Source organism: Eptesicus fuscus, chromosome 18 (genome assembly GCF_027574615.1).
Source record: "Eptesicus fuscus isolate TK198812 chromosome 18, DD_ASM_mEF_20220401, whole genome shotgun sequence".
NCBI lineage: Eukaryota > Metazoa > Chordata > Mammalia > Chiroptera > Vespertilionidae > Eptesicus > Eptesicus fuscus.
Genome location: NC_072490.1, coordinates 37,953,447 through 37,971,599, shown reverse-complemented (window position 1 = coordinate 37,971,599; position 18,153 = coordinate 37,953,447). Strand labels below are relative to the sequence as shown.

The 18,153-nt window shown below is 50.4% G+C and overlaps 1 protein-coding gene across 1 annotated transcript; it reads right to left on the bottom strand.

Annotated features, from left to right (window-relative positions):
* Positions 1-1,071: 1,071 nt before the first annotated feature.
* Positions 1,072-17,948, bottom strand: OXTR (oxytocin receptor). The gene is made up of 2 exons (XM_008151705.3): positions 17,021-17,948; positions 1,072-1,319 (listed from the first exon to the last, which is right to left on the bottom strand). The coding sequence occupies exons 1-2, from the start codon at positions 17,940-17,942 to the stop codon at positions 1,072-1,074; spliced, it is 1,170 nt and encodes a 389-aa protein (XP_008149927.1). The 5' UTR covers positions 17,943-17,948.
* Positions 17,949-18,153: the final 205 nt, after the last annotated feature.

The following is an 18,153-nucleotide window of genomic DNA, read 5'->3' as shown; positions in this document are numbered from 1 at the left end:
GCCACATGGCCTCCAAGGAGTCAGAGCCCCCTGGACCACCACCCTCAGTGAGAGGAAGACAGGCCCTCAGCTGCTGGGGAGTCCTTGCCCCAAATCGATCCCCCAACACACTGAGAATCTCCTGACCTCCACAGTTTCCATCCCAGACACCCTGAAGAAGGGGAGGGGCTTAGGGATCTCCCTACCTTGTCATGTACCATCAATAAAATTCACTGTACCCAGCAGAGAGAGAGAGAGAGAGAGAGAGAGAGAGAGAGAGAGAGAGAAGAAATACAATTGATTTTTATATAATGGCCTTGTACTCTGAAATTTTGCTGAACTCATTAATTAGTTTTCATGGGTGTGTGTATGTGTACAAATTCCTTAGAATTTTCTATGTACAAAATATCGTGTTATCTACAAAGAGATTTACTTATTTTCCAATTTGGATGCCTTTTACTTCTTTCTTTATCACTTGCTACTTAAATATTAGCTTGTTAAAGATTTGAAATCCAAGTTTTAATCGGCTGCTTGTGCCAAACTGCCTCCTAGGGGAATCTCCTGTTCCCAGGGCCATCCTCTGACAAGAGGATGCTGGGTCAGCCACGCAAAGGCAAACACTCTCTGGGGTCAGGAGGCTATGAGCACCACCACCCCATTTGGGGTCCTGCTCCCACTCCTTACTCCAAGTTCAGGACACTAGGCTTCCACATATAATTGGACACCAATCCTACACTTACTACTTTTCACAAGATCACAGAATAAAGGAGAAAAGAGATACTGGAGTGAAAGTACAGGTCCAGGAAACATAAACAACCCACCCAGCAGCCAGGCAGCAGTGGGGTCGGGGTAGCAGAAGTACCTGTGGGAACCCAGGGGAGATCCAAGGACAGTCTGGTGACTGAGTCACCCTATCACCTTCCCCCATGCAGACCACTTCCCCTCCCGTGTCAGGATCCCACCCCACACAAGCTGCCCCGAGGTGTGGAGGTATACAAACTGAAAGGTACCTATACACATACGGCCACGGCCACCAAGGGGCGGACTGTCCTGTCACACAACCTGATGGAAAGAGGCAGTCAGCCAGGCTGGTCACAGGGAGGAGAGCTGCGAGGAGCTCCTCTGGCTGGAGCTGTGCCGGCTCAGGACAAAGGTGGAGGAGTTGCTCTTTTTGCTCACGCTTGTCTCCCCAGGCCGAGAGCCCCTCCGGTAGCTGGAGGAGCAACAGAGGACGCGCTGCACGAGCTCGTGGAAGAGGTGGCCCGTGAAGAGCATGTAGATCCAGGGGTTGCAGCAGCTGTTGAGGCTGGCCAGGAGCATGGCGATGATGAAAGCCGAGGCTGCAGGAGGTGGGGGTGCAGGGAGAAAGAGAACAGGGCATCAGGACTGGAATGCTAACCACTGTTTCCTGAGAGTAGCTTTTTTCTGGCACCAGGAGCTGGGCCACAGACAGAGAACTAAAGAGACAAAGTCTGGCCCTGGCTGGTGTGCTCAGCGGTTAGAATATAAGCCCATTCACCAAAGGGTCACAGGTTCAAATTCTGGTCAAGGGCACGTACCTAGGTTGCAGGTTCAATCCTGATATGTCTCTCTCACATCAGTGTTTCTCTCTCTCTCTTTCTTCCCCTCTCCTCCTCCCTCCCTTCCATTCTCTAAAAATCAATGGAAAAAATATCCTCTGGCCCTAGCCAGTCTTGCTCAGTGGTTAGAGCATCAGCCCGAGGACTGAAGGGTCTCAAATTCAATTCTAGTCAAGGGCATATATCTCGGTTGCAGGCTCCCCGGCCCTGTCCCAGGCGCATGCGGGAGGCAACCAATCCATATTTCTCTCTCTATGTCTCTCCCCCTCCCTTCCACTCTCTCAAAAAAAAAAAATCAATGGAAAAAAATATCCTTGGGTAAGGATTAACAAAATAAATAAAATAAAGAGACAAAGTCTGTCTTCCTTCCACATCCTTGCTCTTGTTGTGCACTCACACTGTCCCCCAAGCCCTCCCAGGCTCAGCCAGCCCTGGAAGGCTTCAGGTCATTCTCTCATCAAACACTTCCCCACTGCATGCTTCCACCAGCAGGCGCTGCCCTCCTCACGGCCACCTGTTGGTTCACCACTCACCCAGTAGGTGCCAGTGCCTACAGCTCAGAGTCCCAGAGCCCAGAGTCTGGAAGCTGCCAGACCTTGTTTGTATTCTAGCCCCATCAGGGACAAATGATTTTAACTCGCCCCAAACTTCTGTTTCCTAATCTCTAAGTGGGGACAAGCGTACACAATCCCCACAGGAATGCTGTAAGGATTAATGAGTGCCCGGAACATAGTGAAGTGCCCAATACATTGCTGGCTGCCACCACAGCCATGTGCCAGGCACCAGGCTAGGCACTAGGAACACAAAAATAAAATGAGTGGCACCATGAGGTGGGCACACTGAGGAGGGATGCAACTCTCTAGGAGCGAATCACAGCGGGCCCCACAGAAACCAGCATTGGAGCGGACACCTGAAGGATGCTCATGAATGCTCCAGGAAGGAATGGCACAGGCAAGGGCATGGTGGCCAGGAAGTGGATGCTGTCTGTGAAGATGCCCCTAAGAGCACTGCTTTGACATGACAACAAACTTTTACTACAAAAAAAAAAAAAAAAAGTGACACTAAAATTAAATGAGGCACTGTGTACGAGCCATTATCCTGAGGACTTATTGAGTTTCAGGCAGAATTAGTGATCAGCAATCAACTTCATGACATTACTTATCAAAACTGTCACAAATTTAACCTCCAAAGAGAAAGAGAAGTCCTAACCCTAAATACTTCTATGTAGTAGGAGGGGAGAAAAATCTGGGTTTCTTTCACTGGACTTAAGTCAGACACACTTCAGACATGTCCCATCAACAGAGAAGGACAGGCAGCACCTCCAGAAACCCAAGGAATCGTATTCTCAAGGATTCTGTTCACAACCACATCCTCATGAGCGAAGCAAATGCAAAGGCTGGGCAAATCCTCTGGTCTTCCGTCTCTTCTGGGAAAAGTTTTCAAAAAATAACTCCAGGACTCAAAAGCTAAATCCAGGAAAGGATTTTTCATGGGAATGCTGGAGTTTTGAGATCTAGATGCCACCATACTAAAAAAGGGCCACATACTAAACCTGACAAGCTCAGGGGAGGCCTGCATGGCGGGCCTTACAGACTCAAGAGACGGAAAGGAACCACAGAAGATGGTCTGATCATAAAAATTCCTAACTAAAAGCGGGTAATGGCTGGTTGTCACATCCTAGGCCTGTAGCTTCCTTGACAAAGGTTAATCTTTACCTCAAGTGAGCCTGTGTGCTGTCTTTTTGTAACTAAGATAACATGCCTTTGAAATAGGAGTAATGTTCTTTCCCAGGTGCCCTCAGGGCACACCCACCGCTGGGAGACCATGGAACCCCTCATTGTCATCTTGCTCTCTGAATACCATCTCTGTGTGTTGTAAATGTAACTATCCTGTACCCACCAATGTAAAATAAGTATATGTCTCTCCATTTTGCTTTTCATGCAATCCCAGAGATTTCCCTATTTTACTCTCTCTCACCCCCTTAATCTACCATCAACCCCCGTTACGGCTCCTCCTTTGATGCTAATGTGTGAAATAAACTGCCATTTTCTGAAGCACTTTCTCAACCTGTTGCGATTTTGCTTCCAAGCAACTATAGTCAGTTTGACTCAAAAGAACTCACAAAAAGTCTCTACAGGTCTGGGCACTTCTTATGCCAACACCACCATCAATGCAGAATAGAGCTATTGGTCTGCGACGAGTCCTAGCACCAAAGGGAGGAGGGCGGTTGTTTGTGAAACAAATTCAGTGGTTCTCAAAGTGGGGTCCCCCAGATCACCGGGAACTTGTTAGAAAAGCCGGTTTCCAGGCCCTACCCTAAACCTACGGAATCAGACTCCTGGGGGCATGGTTGAGTGGTTGGTTGTAAATAGCCCTCCAGGGGAGTCTGACACACACCCAAGTTTGAGAAGCACTGGTCTGATTACTTGGTGCACCTGGAACCAAGACAAGCTAAGGTAGACCAAAAAAAAAAAAAATCTTGCAAAAGAGAACAAAAGAGGAAAATCAAACCCTTAGACTAAAATAATTTAAAAGAGAGAATGAAGAGGGGGAAAGCCAATAATACTGAATTTTTCACTTTCTAGAAAAGAGAATGAAAAAAATATTTGCTCTGATTTGAATGGGCAAGAAGATGAATTTAAGTTTAGAAATTCTGGTGAAATATCACCAAGACTAAGAATACATCATAATTAAAGATATAAAATGAAAGAGGCAAAATCAACACATAAAAGTCAAATTTTTAAAAGGCATCGAAAATAATCTATCAGACACCAGGGGGAAAATGTAGGCATCTGAGGCTATAAAATGGGATAGAATGAAGTTCAGGCTTAGACAGAAAGGCACCGTGTTTTACCTAGATGGGTAGTTAACAGTATAATCTTAGTTGATTTAAGCTACTTGCCTCACTCTTACGTGTGGATCTTTGTAATTTATTTATCCTATTTTTTAAAAAACTTACATAACAACACAAAAGTAAACAGCTGATAAATTCTGAGCAGCTGGCCAGCCTGGGTGGGAGGCATGGGGCCATGGCCAGCACCTCTGCTCCCCACCTGGTGGCCACAGACACGAATAACTTGCCTCTCTAAGTTATTCAGTTAACTAAGTTATTGCATCTCTAAGTTAAACAGATGGGGAAACTGAGGTTAAGGGAGGTTAGGTAGTTTGTCCAAGAGCACATAGTTGTAAAGTGGCAGAGTGAGATTTGTGCCAGGCCTTGGTAACTTGAAAGCAAAGATTGGTACGCCTGTTAATGTGGGGAACATATCTTTAATTATGAATAACTCTCTAAGTTATTCAGTTTAACTAAGTTTCCTCAGTTTCCCCATCCTTAGCCACGGATGACCCTCTCTAAGCTGATCCTGCTCACATCAAGCTGCCAACGCTAAGGACACATTTGGACTTCTTTTAGTTGACAAATATCCTAATCACCCAAGACCTGAGAGTCCTCCCTGTGGTGGAATTTCAAGCCATCAGCAGGAAGGAGAGCTACTTGGAAATAAAAAACAAGGACTATGGTGGACATTTCAAAGGGGAAAGCAGCAGGAATAACAGACACACAGGTGAGAATGCTCCGGAGAGAGCATTCAGACACTGCCAGAGCTGGAGAAGGGCAGCTTCATGGGAGAAGAGACTGGAAGGAGCTGGGCTGAGGAGGACTTTGAATCCAGGCTGAGTCTGAACTTGAATCTACAGGCAATGGGCAGCCACTGATGGTCCCAGCAGACGAGTGACTGCACCTCACCTGCTCTCTGCGCTTACTGCATCTTGTTTAGGCTACAACATTGCCCTTCCATAGGGTTGTTACAGAGACCTTATACCCTCCTCCCTCACCCCAGCCTATTTGGTCTTTTACAGAAAAAGTTAGCCAATCCTTGATGTCTAAAGAGGGGCTGATGTTAAAAAGCATAGAAAAGGGCTCAGAAAGGGGAGGGGCAGACCCCCAGGGCAAGCTCAGCCCACTGTTCCCCACATTAACAGGAGTACCTATCTTTGCTTTTAGTTACCAAGGCCTGGCACAAATCTCACTCTGCCACTTTGCAACTGTGTGCTCTTGGACAAACTACCTAACCTCCCTTAACCTCAGTTTCCCCATCTGTGAAACAGGAATAATAAAAATAACTTCTTTATAGAATCCTTGCCAACTTTAATTAGACAGGATTCCAAGTGCTTACCATGACTCCTGGCACTCAACTCCAGTAAACACTTAATAAAGCTTAGCAATTGTCATTACTACTACAATGATGTGAACGTGCTCAATAAATGTTACTTTTCTTATCAATACTAGAGTTAGTGCCAATGCATGTGAAGCAACGGACTGGGCTGTGTCTTGGCATCTGAGGCAGCCTGGTATGGGACACAGGACAGAGGACACTTGAAGGAAAATTGAAGGAAAAAAAATATGAAAGGGCTTTGTGAATGGCAAAGTGTTTGTTCAAGTACTTAGCATTATTATTATTAACTAGTAGCCCATTGCAGGAAGATTCCTGCAATAGGGCTTCCTGCTGCGCTCTCCCCGGCCCCGCCTGCTTTCCTCCCTTCTCCTTGGGTTAATTTGCATACTCACCCTGATTGGCTGGTGGGCGTGGCTTGGGTGTAGCGAAGGTGCAGTCAATTTGCATATTTCTCTTTTATTAGGTAGGATGGTTATGAGATATGATTAACTGAATAGTTTTTTTAAAGCCCAAGGTCTGGGGACTCCTGATCCCAGGCTGATTAAAGAAAGTGTCCTTTGCTCTTTTTGCCATGATTTCAAGGATTAAAAAAAATAATAATAATCAAAACTCAGAGCCTTGGACTGGGTTATAAGACACCAAAAGAACTTTAGATAATCTGTTTTGGAAAAATCTTACTCTGCCAGAAACCCAAAAGGGAAGGTGGCAGCAACTCTCCAATAGACCCCCCATAAAAATAATACCTTTCCCCAGGACCAGCCCTGAGTGCCTGCATACTGCTCTCTGGTTCCTGCCTAGAAGGGAGGGCAAGTGGGAGGCACTGGTCCAGGGAATGGCCCTCACACCTGCTGGACCTCAAGCTGGGAGGAAAGGAAGAGGGAGGGGAAGAAAGGGGGAGGAGGGGAGAAGACAGAGGGAAGCAGGAGGGGGAGGGAGAGGGAGATTATGAGATATCCATGTATCCTTTCATGCTACTCTGGATGTCAGCCACTGAGTCAGGCCTGGGGACCTGCCCTCAAGGGATTTACAAACACCAGTGGAAAGAGAGAAGTATAAGACAGGCACTCTATTACAATGGGAGTGGCAGCATTTGGGGGAGGAGCTGGTGGGCCCAAGGCTGGGGACCACAGGTGATCTTTAAGGAGGGGCTCCAAGCAGGGAAGGTAAGCAGAAACGGCCATGTACCAAAGACAACTCATGAGACAAACGGCCATGACACAACTCATGCTGGGTAACTGTACCCCAGGAGACAGAAATCACTCTGTATTTCCACTTGGCACCGTGATTCATGGAGAGGTGGGCGGCTGAGGGCCACTCTAGGACTGTCTGCCTGAGATCCGCCTACCAGGCCCGGCTTTACTCAAGCCAGGAGAAGTCCCCTGTTTGGATATCCCAGCACTCCCTCCACTCAAATTTCCCAGCACTCCTGTCACTGAAGGCCCAAATTAGCCCAGAACAGCTGACACGCAGCTGCCCGAGGCCTCTCTGGGCTGTGCTGTCCCTGAGGCGGTTCACATACAATTTAAAGACATGGCTTAGCTGATATCTCTCCTCTCATCTGAATCAAATCAAGTTCATCAACTTTTATACTCCAGAAACCATCAACTAGGTTCAAGGCCTCCTCACTGCCCCGTGTCAGTATCCCCGCCCCTGCCCCCACCAGCCCCCCATGAAATCAGGAATTAGGGTCTAAGTCCCTTATTCCTATGGGAGTTGTGTAGAACTTGGCAGTTGTGGTCTAAGGAAGACCTTTTTTTTTTTTTTTTTTTACTGTACACGTATATAAAGACTGAAAAGCAGTATGTATTACAGAGTGCCTTCTTTGAAAAGACCACAATTTGACAACATTGGAATTGTTCTACAAATTGGAATTGTCCTAAAAATCACAAGTGTGTGATCATCCTATGTATCGTAGGGTCAGGATTAACAGCCAGGATTAACAGCAGGATTAACATGTCCCTGCTCAAATCGAGGGGACATGTGCACTCTGGACTGAACCTGAGGAATAGCCACATTCTGAAAACAGAAGGGCAGGGGCCTTTGGGCAAACGACCAGCCCTTTTCTACCCCGAGGGGACAACAGGGCCCTGCAGCCCATTGGGCCATATGTGTAAAGGCAAACTGCACGTTTTGGTAAAAGAGAAAAGATATGAAAGACTTACTACTCAATGGGCCAGCTCATGGGCATTGCAAAGACACCACCTGGATGCTTGTTAAAAATGCAAACCCCACCCAGTCCTCCTGAATCAGAATTTGCATTTTAACAAGATCCCCCACATGATTTGTGTGCACACTGAAGTTTGAGAAGTATTCCTCTATTAGGAGGAAAATAAAGTAACTGTCCAAAGATCTCAACATGGCTTCTTTACATAGTCAGCTCCTACTCATCCTTCAAAACCCTTTCCAAATGTTGCTTGCTCTCTGAAGTCCTACTGATTTTTCCCCCAGAAAGAAAATCAACGAATCCCTCTTAGGGCACTCACAGTACTTGATAAATAAATACTTCTCATAGTATCATCCCTTCATACCATTGTTATTTATGTTTATAACCTGTGGCTTTCGTTTGTGGCTCTGTCACTGGCGAGCAAAGACTTGAACTGAAGCATGAAATTAGCAGACAGAAGTCCTGATAAATCAGCCACCTCCACTAGCACATTGAAAGGCAAAAGGACAATTTCCCAGGAGATGACAGGAGATGGCTCCTATCAAGATGACTGGACTCAAATGCAATTCCCTCTAGAAAAATTAAGTTCACACCCAGATATCATGGTCAGGTGGAGAGAAAGAGAAACAGGATGAGCAGTGTGAGGCATGGGCCCTGGAAGGCAGAGACCGTGGTACTGGAGCATCTGGCAAATGGGTAGAAAACTCCAGGTTCCGGGGAACACTCTATTCTTAACCCCTCAGTCGCCAGGAGTGAGGATCACAGGAATCAGGGGCTGGGACACTGAAGACCACCTGGTTATGCCTCATTCCTGCCCACCTGTCACACCAGGGTCCCCTTGTTTCCAAAACCCAGAGCTAGAACCTCCCCACCGCACCTCCTGCTGTCTCCTCCATTTCGCTTTACCTCGTGACACTCTCACTCCCAGCATCCCTGGGCTGGCCACCATTCCTCAACTGAGACTGCAGCCCCTCAGCTACAACGCTGCTCTTGAGCTCAAAACAATTCCCGCCCCCTCGCTGCACTGACTTACCTCAGGACCCTGGCCCATTTTGAACTTTCTTTTTTAAAAGTTAACATTTATTGTCCTAGCCGGTTTGGCTTAGACCGAAGGGTCCCAGGTTTGATTCTGGTCAAGGGCATGTACCAGGGTTGCAGGCTCCTTCCCGGCCCAGGCCCTGGTCATGGCTCCTGCAGGAGGCAACCAATCGATGTGCTTCTCTCACATCAATGTTTCTCTCTGTCTTTCACTCTCTCTTCCACTCTCTCTAAAAACCAATGGAAAAATATCCTCAGGTGAGGATTAAAAATAAATAAAATAAAAGCAAACATTTATTGAGCACTTACTATATGCTAGGCACTATGCCACTGGCACATTCCACCCCCTTCCCAACCTAAACTATTCTCAACCCCAGAAAACTGAGGTCTAGGCAGGTTTGGGGTCACTGCTGCCACTCCATCTGACTACCCCACGGGACATAAGACCCCAACGCCAGCCTGGCAGACACTGGGAGTGTCCCTCCCAGAGGTCCATGGTATACCCAGAATTCTGTGGCCAACCTTGGCCTGGCTGTCGCACGGTTATGAATACAGCAGCTGTTGGCCTTGGGAGGGCAGGTGAAGGCCTGAGCGGGGCTCCCTGCAAGTTCTCCTCACCTAGGGCTGGCAGACGTGGGCAGGCCGTGCGGACAGAACCCTCGCGGGACACTGAATAACCGGTGGCAGAATGAACGCACTGGCGTTCAGAGGAGGAGGGAGACCCCCAGCTGGGGAGACAGAGAGTTTCATGTAAGGGGCCGTGGAAGAGGCTGCCAGGTGCCGTGTTGGGGTTGTCCCTGCACAGCTCCTGAGAGCATCCTTCTCACAGACCCTGAGGTCAGTGGCACCCCCTGGAGGTGTGCACAAAGCAGCCCACACTGGAACTGGGCTCTGAAAGATGGGTCTCCACAGAAGAGACGGGGGTGGGCCCTCCTTGGTGAGAACACCGTCAGCGTGAGCGCCAAGCAAAAGGACCTGTGGGAAGTGGCAAGTCGGCAGGCCTGGAAGGGGACACGAGGCCAACGGGCCAGAGCCCAGGCAAGGTGACAAGGCGCACTCATCTGCGGGATGTCAGTTCAGGCCAGGCCTGCAAGTGGCTCTAAACCACTGCTTCTCAGCCAGACGACTCTGCCCCTTCGGGGACATGGGCAATGTCTGGAGATGGTTTTGGTGGTCACATGGGGAGTTGGGGGGAGGGAAGAGGGGTGCAGTAGCATCTAGTGGGTAGGGCCAGGGATGCTGCTAAACGCACTACAGGGCATGGGACAGCAGCCCCTCCCAATGCCACACTAAAACAAAGATTATCTGGCCCAAAATGTCAATAGCCAAAGTTGAAAACCTCCGCTCTCAACCAAGAAGGTGGTAATGAAAAGGAAAAGGGAAGTGCGACGTGGGAGGTGTGTGTTGAGGTGTAGGGATCAGTGGACAGCAGGGAAAGTCAAGCGACAGGCGTCGAGCCCAGAGTGCTGAGAGGGCAGTGCCAATTCGGCCATGAGGCTGGGTGTTGCCGGAAGGAGCCCAAGGGTATCCGGGCCACAGAGTGGGTGCAGGGCTCTGGTATGGTGCGCCTGGGACAGAGCCAGGAATCAGCTTTTTAAACAAGTGCCAGCAGATCCTGACTCTCAGGCAAATAGAACACCCTGAAAATGCTGGCCTGGGACAGGCGCGGTGCAATCTAGCAGGGTCTGACATGAGGTGACTAGGTTCAATCCCAGCTCCATCACTTACTCAGTGTGCTCCCTGAGCCTCAGTGTCCTCATCTGTGAAATGGGGATAATGCCCCCTTCCCTGGCTGTGTTTGGGAGAGGAGGAAAGATGGGGCCAGACACAGGGTATGGCACTTAACAAGGGGTGGTACTGATAACAGCTACTCCAACTCCTCACCTCACTGAAACTGATGCCCAGACAGGGCATCGTGTCCCATCGGGAGTACCATCTCCATTGCTCAGATGGGAATGCCCAGAGGCATGCCCCACAGGGACTCTTATCACTTCCCAGTGCTATCTCGGGGTCCAGGGACTCTGGCTGGTGGGGACTGACATACAGGGTCCACCAAAGCATAGTTAAGCCTCCACCCAACCCCCAGAATTGAGCCTTATGGACTTGCCTTTGCCTTCAACTTCTAGCGTAAGGTGGTGGGGTCATCAGGCGGGCCAGCCCCTGAGGCAGCTGACAGACCAGCCCTCACCCCAGGCCTCACCCAGTCCCTCCAGAGAGCTGATCTCCTCCCACAGACCCTCCCACAACCCCTGCCCCCTCCCCCAACCCACTCAGACACCCATCAAATGGGAAAAAATATGTAGCAAAGCCTCACCTAAACAGATTTTTATTTTTTGCTATTAATCAAATCTTTAAAAAAAAGAAAGAAAAGTCAAGTCACCTTTGGCCAGAAACTCAAAGGGAAAACATTAGCACTAGCCAAGAACGTAAAAGAACTTGCAATTGCTTAATCAGACAAGAGTATGGTCCTCAACTGTCCCTCTAATTGCAATTTATACTCAGAAGGGCCAAGCTAAGACCTCCCTGTCCAGTCTCCTCCAGCCCAACCTTTCCCACCGCTCTCCATATCAGTGGTCCCCTGAGGAGCAGGCCCCTCTCCAAGTTGCCCAGCCCACCCACACCTTGGGCACAGAGTCCTTATAAGGTGGCAGGCCACACTGGAGGGGCCTTGGTTCCACACAAACGGGGAGGGGCTGGGAAGCTATTACCAATGGGAAAACACTTAAAACCGGGCCTCTAGTGCATTTCAACCTTCCTGCTGGTACAACACTCCTGACAGATGTTTGGCTGCCCCCGGTGATGGGGCATTTACTTCTTCACCAGGCAGCCAGTTCTGCTGTTGAAGGGCTGCTTAGAAAGTCCTTATTTCTCCAAGTCCTACTCTACACACGCATCCCTGTCCTTTCTCCTGCACCTCCCTCCTCCATATCCCACGTATCTGTTCAACAAGCATTGCTTGAGATCCCAATGGGTGCCCAGCCTGTGCTAGGCCCCAGGCGCACACCAGTGAACAGGACAGGCAGTATCCCTGTTGTGACAAGGCTCACAGTTCACCTCTCCAGTCTTAACTCGTCTCTCCTCCACATACCAACCTGCCTGGACACAGAGCCTATTGTCCAGCAGGCTCTGCCTGCACCTCTTCCCCCTCCACCTAGGCTCTCAAGAGAAAAATGTCCATCCCCTCCCGCAGGAATAACTGCCTAAATCTCAGTCAGCCCCAAGAATGCAAACAAGACCTTTGACATGTAGAATGGGGGAGGGGAGAAGAGTGACCCTGATCTTGTGGCCCCCACGTGCCACCAGTCACAGCATGTCATCTTCATAACTCCACGAGCTGGCTACCTTTGTTATGCACAGGAGGAAGCGGAGGATCAGAGAGATGAAACCACTTGCTCAAGGACACACAGGAGGAAACAGCCAGCAGCCTCCAAACACAGGCCAGCCATGTTGCCCTTTCCCTGCACCAGGGAGCCCAGGCCCTGCTCTGTTCTCTGGGCATGTCTTGCTCCTGTGGAAATCAGCAAGTTCGAGGGAAAAAGGGACTATTCTGAAAGATGAATATGGCTCATCTACAAACTGTGAGTGAGATTTTCCTTTAATTCAAAAGGTTCTCCTCTAGCTTCCCGGCTTCTGAGAATGGTGACTAGACAGGAGCCACTGCAGGTCATGTTCAGGCAGCACATCCCACCCTTTCTGCCAACCTGCCCCCCTTCTCTCTCACCTATGCCCACCGGCGTGGGCACTTCACAAGGGACACATTGGAAGGGGAGGACTAGGGACAGAGACTAAAAATCAGCTCACCATACCCAATCCGCATCCACCAACCCCTGGAAAAATGGACACACCCTTTCTATCTCCTCCCTCAGAACTACCCCAGGGCTGGAGTTCCTGGGACCAGCAGCAAAAAAACTTCAGCAAGTTCAAGGGGGAAGGTTGGTGCCAAGTCTTTGGCTGTGGAATTTGATTCTGAAGGATACAGGTGGGGCTCATCACGCCTGCGTGGATGGGTGTCTGGTCTCAGCCCTCCTTCTGCAGTCCGCAGGCTCACCTAGTCAGCACGCGGGCATGTGGCTGCTTTAAAGGGGGGGAGCTCATTAAATTACCACCATGTGACCTGTCCAATACCTGGAGGCTATTGGACAGGGCAACCCGCTATCGCTCTTACCACTCATTGTTTTTTCTTCCAATCAGTGGAAATATTGAAACTGAGTTTTCCTCTTAGATCGGCTCTTAGGGAAAGGAAGCCCTGTGTGCAGCTCACCTCCACACAGACTTTATCTTTATTATTACTGTGATTATAATTGTCTTACTCTTTTGTCCTCTTCCTCTAAGTTTCGTTATGTCTACTTTGTCTTGCTGCAATACATGAATCTTAGTGCCCCACCTCAAATTATTTTTGGAATAAGGTGAGCTCGAAGCCCATAAAGGCAGCCCTTGGTTTGAATGAAGGTGTAGGGGTTGGGGGACAGGGCAGTCAAGGGAGAGCACTGTAAAAGGGGCACCTGGGTTTGGAGAGAACACCTGAGAGTGAGCCCTGCTGGAGGCAGGGACCTATATCCTCCAAGAGGCCAGGGATGCTGCTAAACGCACTACAAGGCCAGCATGACTTCCCCAGCCACTCTGCTTTGGAGCTGCTTCTGCTTCTGTTTTCCAGATGAAGCTACTGGCAGGAAGAGATCCCATGTCTGGCCCCTTCTGCCCCAGTCTGAGCCTGTCTGTCCAGGGGTTTCCCTGAAGAATGTCCCACTGTCCACAAGCTCCCTGAGCTCCCTTCTCCACTCCCAGGCAATAAGCAGAGCAAGGAGCCCTGATCTAGGTATTTTGCATCTCTTGTAAATCACCTCCTCTTGGACAGGAAAGTGGGGGCTGTGCACTGATTCCATTTTGCTGATCAGCATCTCCTGAGTAACTTGAGAGCGGTCTCTCTTTGATTCTTTTTTTTTTTTCTCTTTGATTCTTTCCTTAATGCTTGACGATAGTTTCTAGACTGAGTCATATCTCCAAGGTAACTGTAAATACCATCATTCTGATGGCCCAGCCGGCTACTTGCAATTATCTAGATTAATGTCAAGTGGGCACAGGATGTGTATTCTGGCTGAGCCCACGTCCACTCGGAACCCTGCATGCCTTGGCCAGGCTGGTGGCCAGTGCCTGAGTCCTCTATGCTCAGTGGGCCTCTCCCACGTGGGCTGGTACCTGCTCCTGGCAACACGCTGGAGGTGGGGAGGAGGTGCTGGTGACATGTAGCTATGAATCACCTGGGGTCTGCATTTGCACTCTTCTCCAGCATCCAGGAGAGAATGCCCCGGAGGACAGGGGACCTGGGCTTTTCATGTGAGACCCACTCTGAACTAGGAAAAAGCAAAGGAGCAAAGGGAAGAAAGACCTGAGGTTCCGATTCCGAGAGTCCACGTCTTTCCCTGCTCCTGGAGCCTGAGCATGAGCCCATCTCTATGAAGGCCTCACCCCAGGATATCCTCCGGGGACCAGAAGGGCTCTGCCCTCACTTTACCCAGGGGCACTTTCTCTTCTCTTTTCCTGTGTCTTGTTTTTAAGACAGACAAATAAATTGCTTGGTGTACTTTTTGTTGTTATTATATTAATCTTAACCCAGGATATTTTTTCCATTTTTTTTTTTTTTTAGAAAGAGTGGAAGGGAAGGAGAGAGGGAGACAGGGAAGAGGAGGAGGAGGAGGAAGAGGAGGAGGAGGAGGAGGAGGAGGAGAGAGAGACAGAGACAGACACATGGACAGGTTGCCTCCCACATGGGGCCAGGATCAAACTTGCAACCCAGGTACATGCCCTTGACTAGGAATTGAACCCGCAACACTTCAGTGAGAGGGCTAACATTCTAATCGCTGAACACACTGGTCAGGGCAACTTGGGGTACTTTTAAAGTGTAGAAAAAATATACACTTCACTGAGTGATTATGATATTTGCTGGCCACATACTCTCAATCTTTGGGGAGAAAAATGAGAAAGAGGAGAGCAGGTGAGGGGGACGGACAACAGGAAGTCATATAGGAGAGAGGGAGGAGGGGAAAAAATCATTAGGGAGGAAAATAAATGGGAGAGGTGAGGAGGCTACAAAGAGAGAGGAGTCAGAGTATTTGCCGAATGAACAAAATGAATGCTGAAATGTCCTCACCTAAAAAGTAAGACACTGAGGGGTCAAGGGGAAGTGGGGATCCCTCACCGAAAGTCCCACAGCTGGTAAGGGTTGGAGGGAGCATTAGATCCCAGGTCTCCCCAATATCCACCCTAAGGGAGCGTCAGCCTCACTTCCTCAAGACCTGGGTCTGGTCTCTCCAGCAGCCTGCCCAGGAATGAATGGCCTGGTGCCTCATCTTACTTACAGCACCTCACTGCGGGCTTCTGCCCAACCTAACTCCCGAATAAGAACCCTAGCACAGGAAGAAAAGGGAGGTGGATAGGAAACCCCAGCTCTAGTGGCTGCTCTGCCTCTGACTTGCTGTGTGACCTGGAAGAAGTGCCTTCCCCTCTCTGGATCCCTGAATCCCCTCTCTAAGGTGTGACCAGGGACTGGGTGATGAAGCCAGGCTGGCTTTGCTGAGTCCTCTCAGCAACCTTACCCCTCACAGCTAGATTGGCATAACGAAGATGCTCAATAAATATTGAAGACAATTGACCCAGGAATAATGCTAGACTACCGGGGAGGGCTGGGAAAGCCGGGAGTCTGTGGTTTTGGGGAGAGAGCAAAGCAAAGTTATCCAGTTGAGTGAAGGGAGATTTCAGTTTGCACCGGATGGTAATGATTATATCAGGAAATGGGACATTTGTGCTGTCTCAAAGGCAGATAGGATAAAAGCAAACCCCTTGGTATCTCCTGACAAACACTGGAGTCCCTGGCATCCCAGTGCAGTGTTATGTGCTAACCCTCAAACAAATTACCCCTCCTGCTCTTGGCAAATTGTGGGCAATGAGACAGCAACTGCCTGGAGCTCCCAGCCACCCAGAGACAGCCCCTAGCGCAGTTGAGAACCGCTAGCAGGGTCACCTAAGACCATCGGAAAACACAGATATTTACATTACGATTCATAATAGTAGCAAAATTACAGTTATGAAGTAGCAACGAAAATAATTTTATGGTTGGGGGTCACCACAACATGAGGAACTGTATTAAAGGGTCGCGGCATTAGGAAGGTTGAGAACCACTGCCCTAGAGGTCCCTTCCCCCCCAGCCCGTAGTGCTCTCTGCTCCCCCAAACTTCCTCGTCACAGATCACCCCATTCTTTCCTCTCTTCCTCTTCTACCGGTCACCCAGACACCAGCCAAACTTGGACAAAAACCCCTGGCCACCCTCAGCACTGACCTCCACAGTCCTCCAACTGGAGGGCAAGTTCCCACCTATAGAAATCACCCAAATCTCCCGTCAAATTTGAAAATGTGGGTCCTTGTTCCTGTCCCTTCCCCCACAGCCCCAGCAGAAGCACATTCCCTAGCCCCCAGGCTTGCCTACAGCACCCGGTGTTATTCACCTCTCTACCACTTCCACCAAGCCAGGGCTCAGAGACTCATGGCCACCTCCCCAGGATGCCCCGCCCAGCACCCTATCAGCGCCTGCTTGGCCCAATTGAATCGCCCATCTCCCACTGCCCTTATCCAAACCAGAACTTGTGGGTTCTGGCTGACTTGAACTTAGAATGGAAGTTCAACGCAAAGTGAACTTAAAGTGGAGGGATCTTGAAGTTGGGCCTGGGGTTCAAGAGTGACCTCCACCACTCCCCAACAATTCTTAAACACAGTCACTTGAACCTCTGTTTCCAGGTCCGTAATGAGGAACCATTACCATGTGCAGCCCAAGGACCGTGCTAAGGACTTTATGTGCATTTTTCTCTTTTCCTTCCCCTACTGCCTAGTGAGAGCTGATATTGTCATTTTACAAAAGAGGAAGTCGAGGCTCAGGGAAGTTATGCCCAAAATCACTTGCCAGTGGATGATGGAGCCATGCATAAATCAAACCCAGCTCTGCAGGATTCCCACCCACCCCCAAGAAGCCCCCAGACTCCTGAATGTGCCAAGCCAGCGTGCTTGCTCCTCCCCGTCTCCCACCCCGCGCTACCTTCCTTGGGCGCATTGGCGTCCCAGACGCTCCACATCTGCACGAAGAAGAATGGTGTCCAGCACACGATGAAGGCCAGCACTATGATGAAGGTCATCTTGACCGTGCGGATCTTGGCCCTGGAGATGAGCTTGACGCTGCTGACTCGAGCCAGGGCCGCTCCCTCCCTACTGCCCGCCTTCGCGCACTCCAGCCCCTTGGCCGCCCCCTCCGCCGCCGCCGTCTTGTTCCGAAAGTTCTGCCAGATCTTGAAGCAGATGAGGCTGTAGCAGGCGGTAAGCACGATGACCGGCACGATGTAGACGGCGAGGGTAATCCACGTGACGTAGGCCTTGGGCCCCCAGGGCTGGATGAAGCCCGCCCAGCAGTCGAAGACGCCGTCGGCCACCTCGCGTATGGAGAATATGTGCACCTGCGGTGCGCTGGCCACCAGGCAGCCCAGCCACGTGATGAGCACGGCCAGGCGGTCCGTGCGGCGGCGCAGGGTGCGCAGCGGCTGGCAGATGGCCAGGCAGCGGTCCAGCGACATGAGCAGCAGCAGGTAGGTGGAGGCGAACATGCCCACAACCTGTAAGTACTTGACCAGGCGGCACAACAGGTCAGGGCCGTAGAAGCGGAAGGTGATGTCCCACAGCAGCTGTGGCAGCACCTGGAACACCGCCACCACCAAGTCGGCGATGCTCAGGTGCTTCATGAAGAAGAAGAGGCGCGAGTGCTTGTGGCGCGTGGTGCGCAGCGCCAGCAGGACGCACGCGTTGCCGCTCAGTGCCAGGAAGAGGATGAGGCACAGCACGGCCACCTCCACGCGCGCCAGGGCCTCGTTGCGCTGCGGCCCATGCGTGCGGTTGCCCTCTGCCCCTGGCGGCGCCGCACTCCCATTGACCACCTCAGCGCTCCAGTTGGCCTCAAGGGTGCCCTCCATGACCGTGGCCACCGCTGCGCGATCCTGGCCTTTTGGTGCTTTTTAAGACGTGGTGTGACGCGATGGGGCGGGCCCGACGGGGTAGGGCCCAACGGGGGCCTCCCTGGGGGCGGCTCAGATTTCTCTCCGGAGACTCCGAGGGCAGATCTGCTGGGTGGGACCCTGAAACAAACCCCCCAGTGCCTTGAAAAGACCACCACGGTTCTCTCCC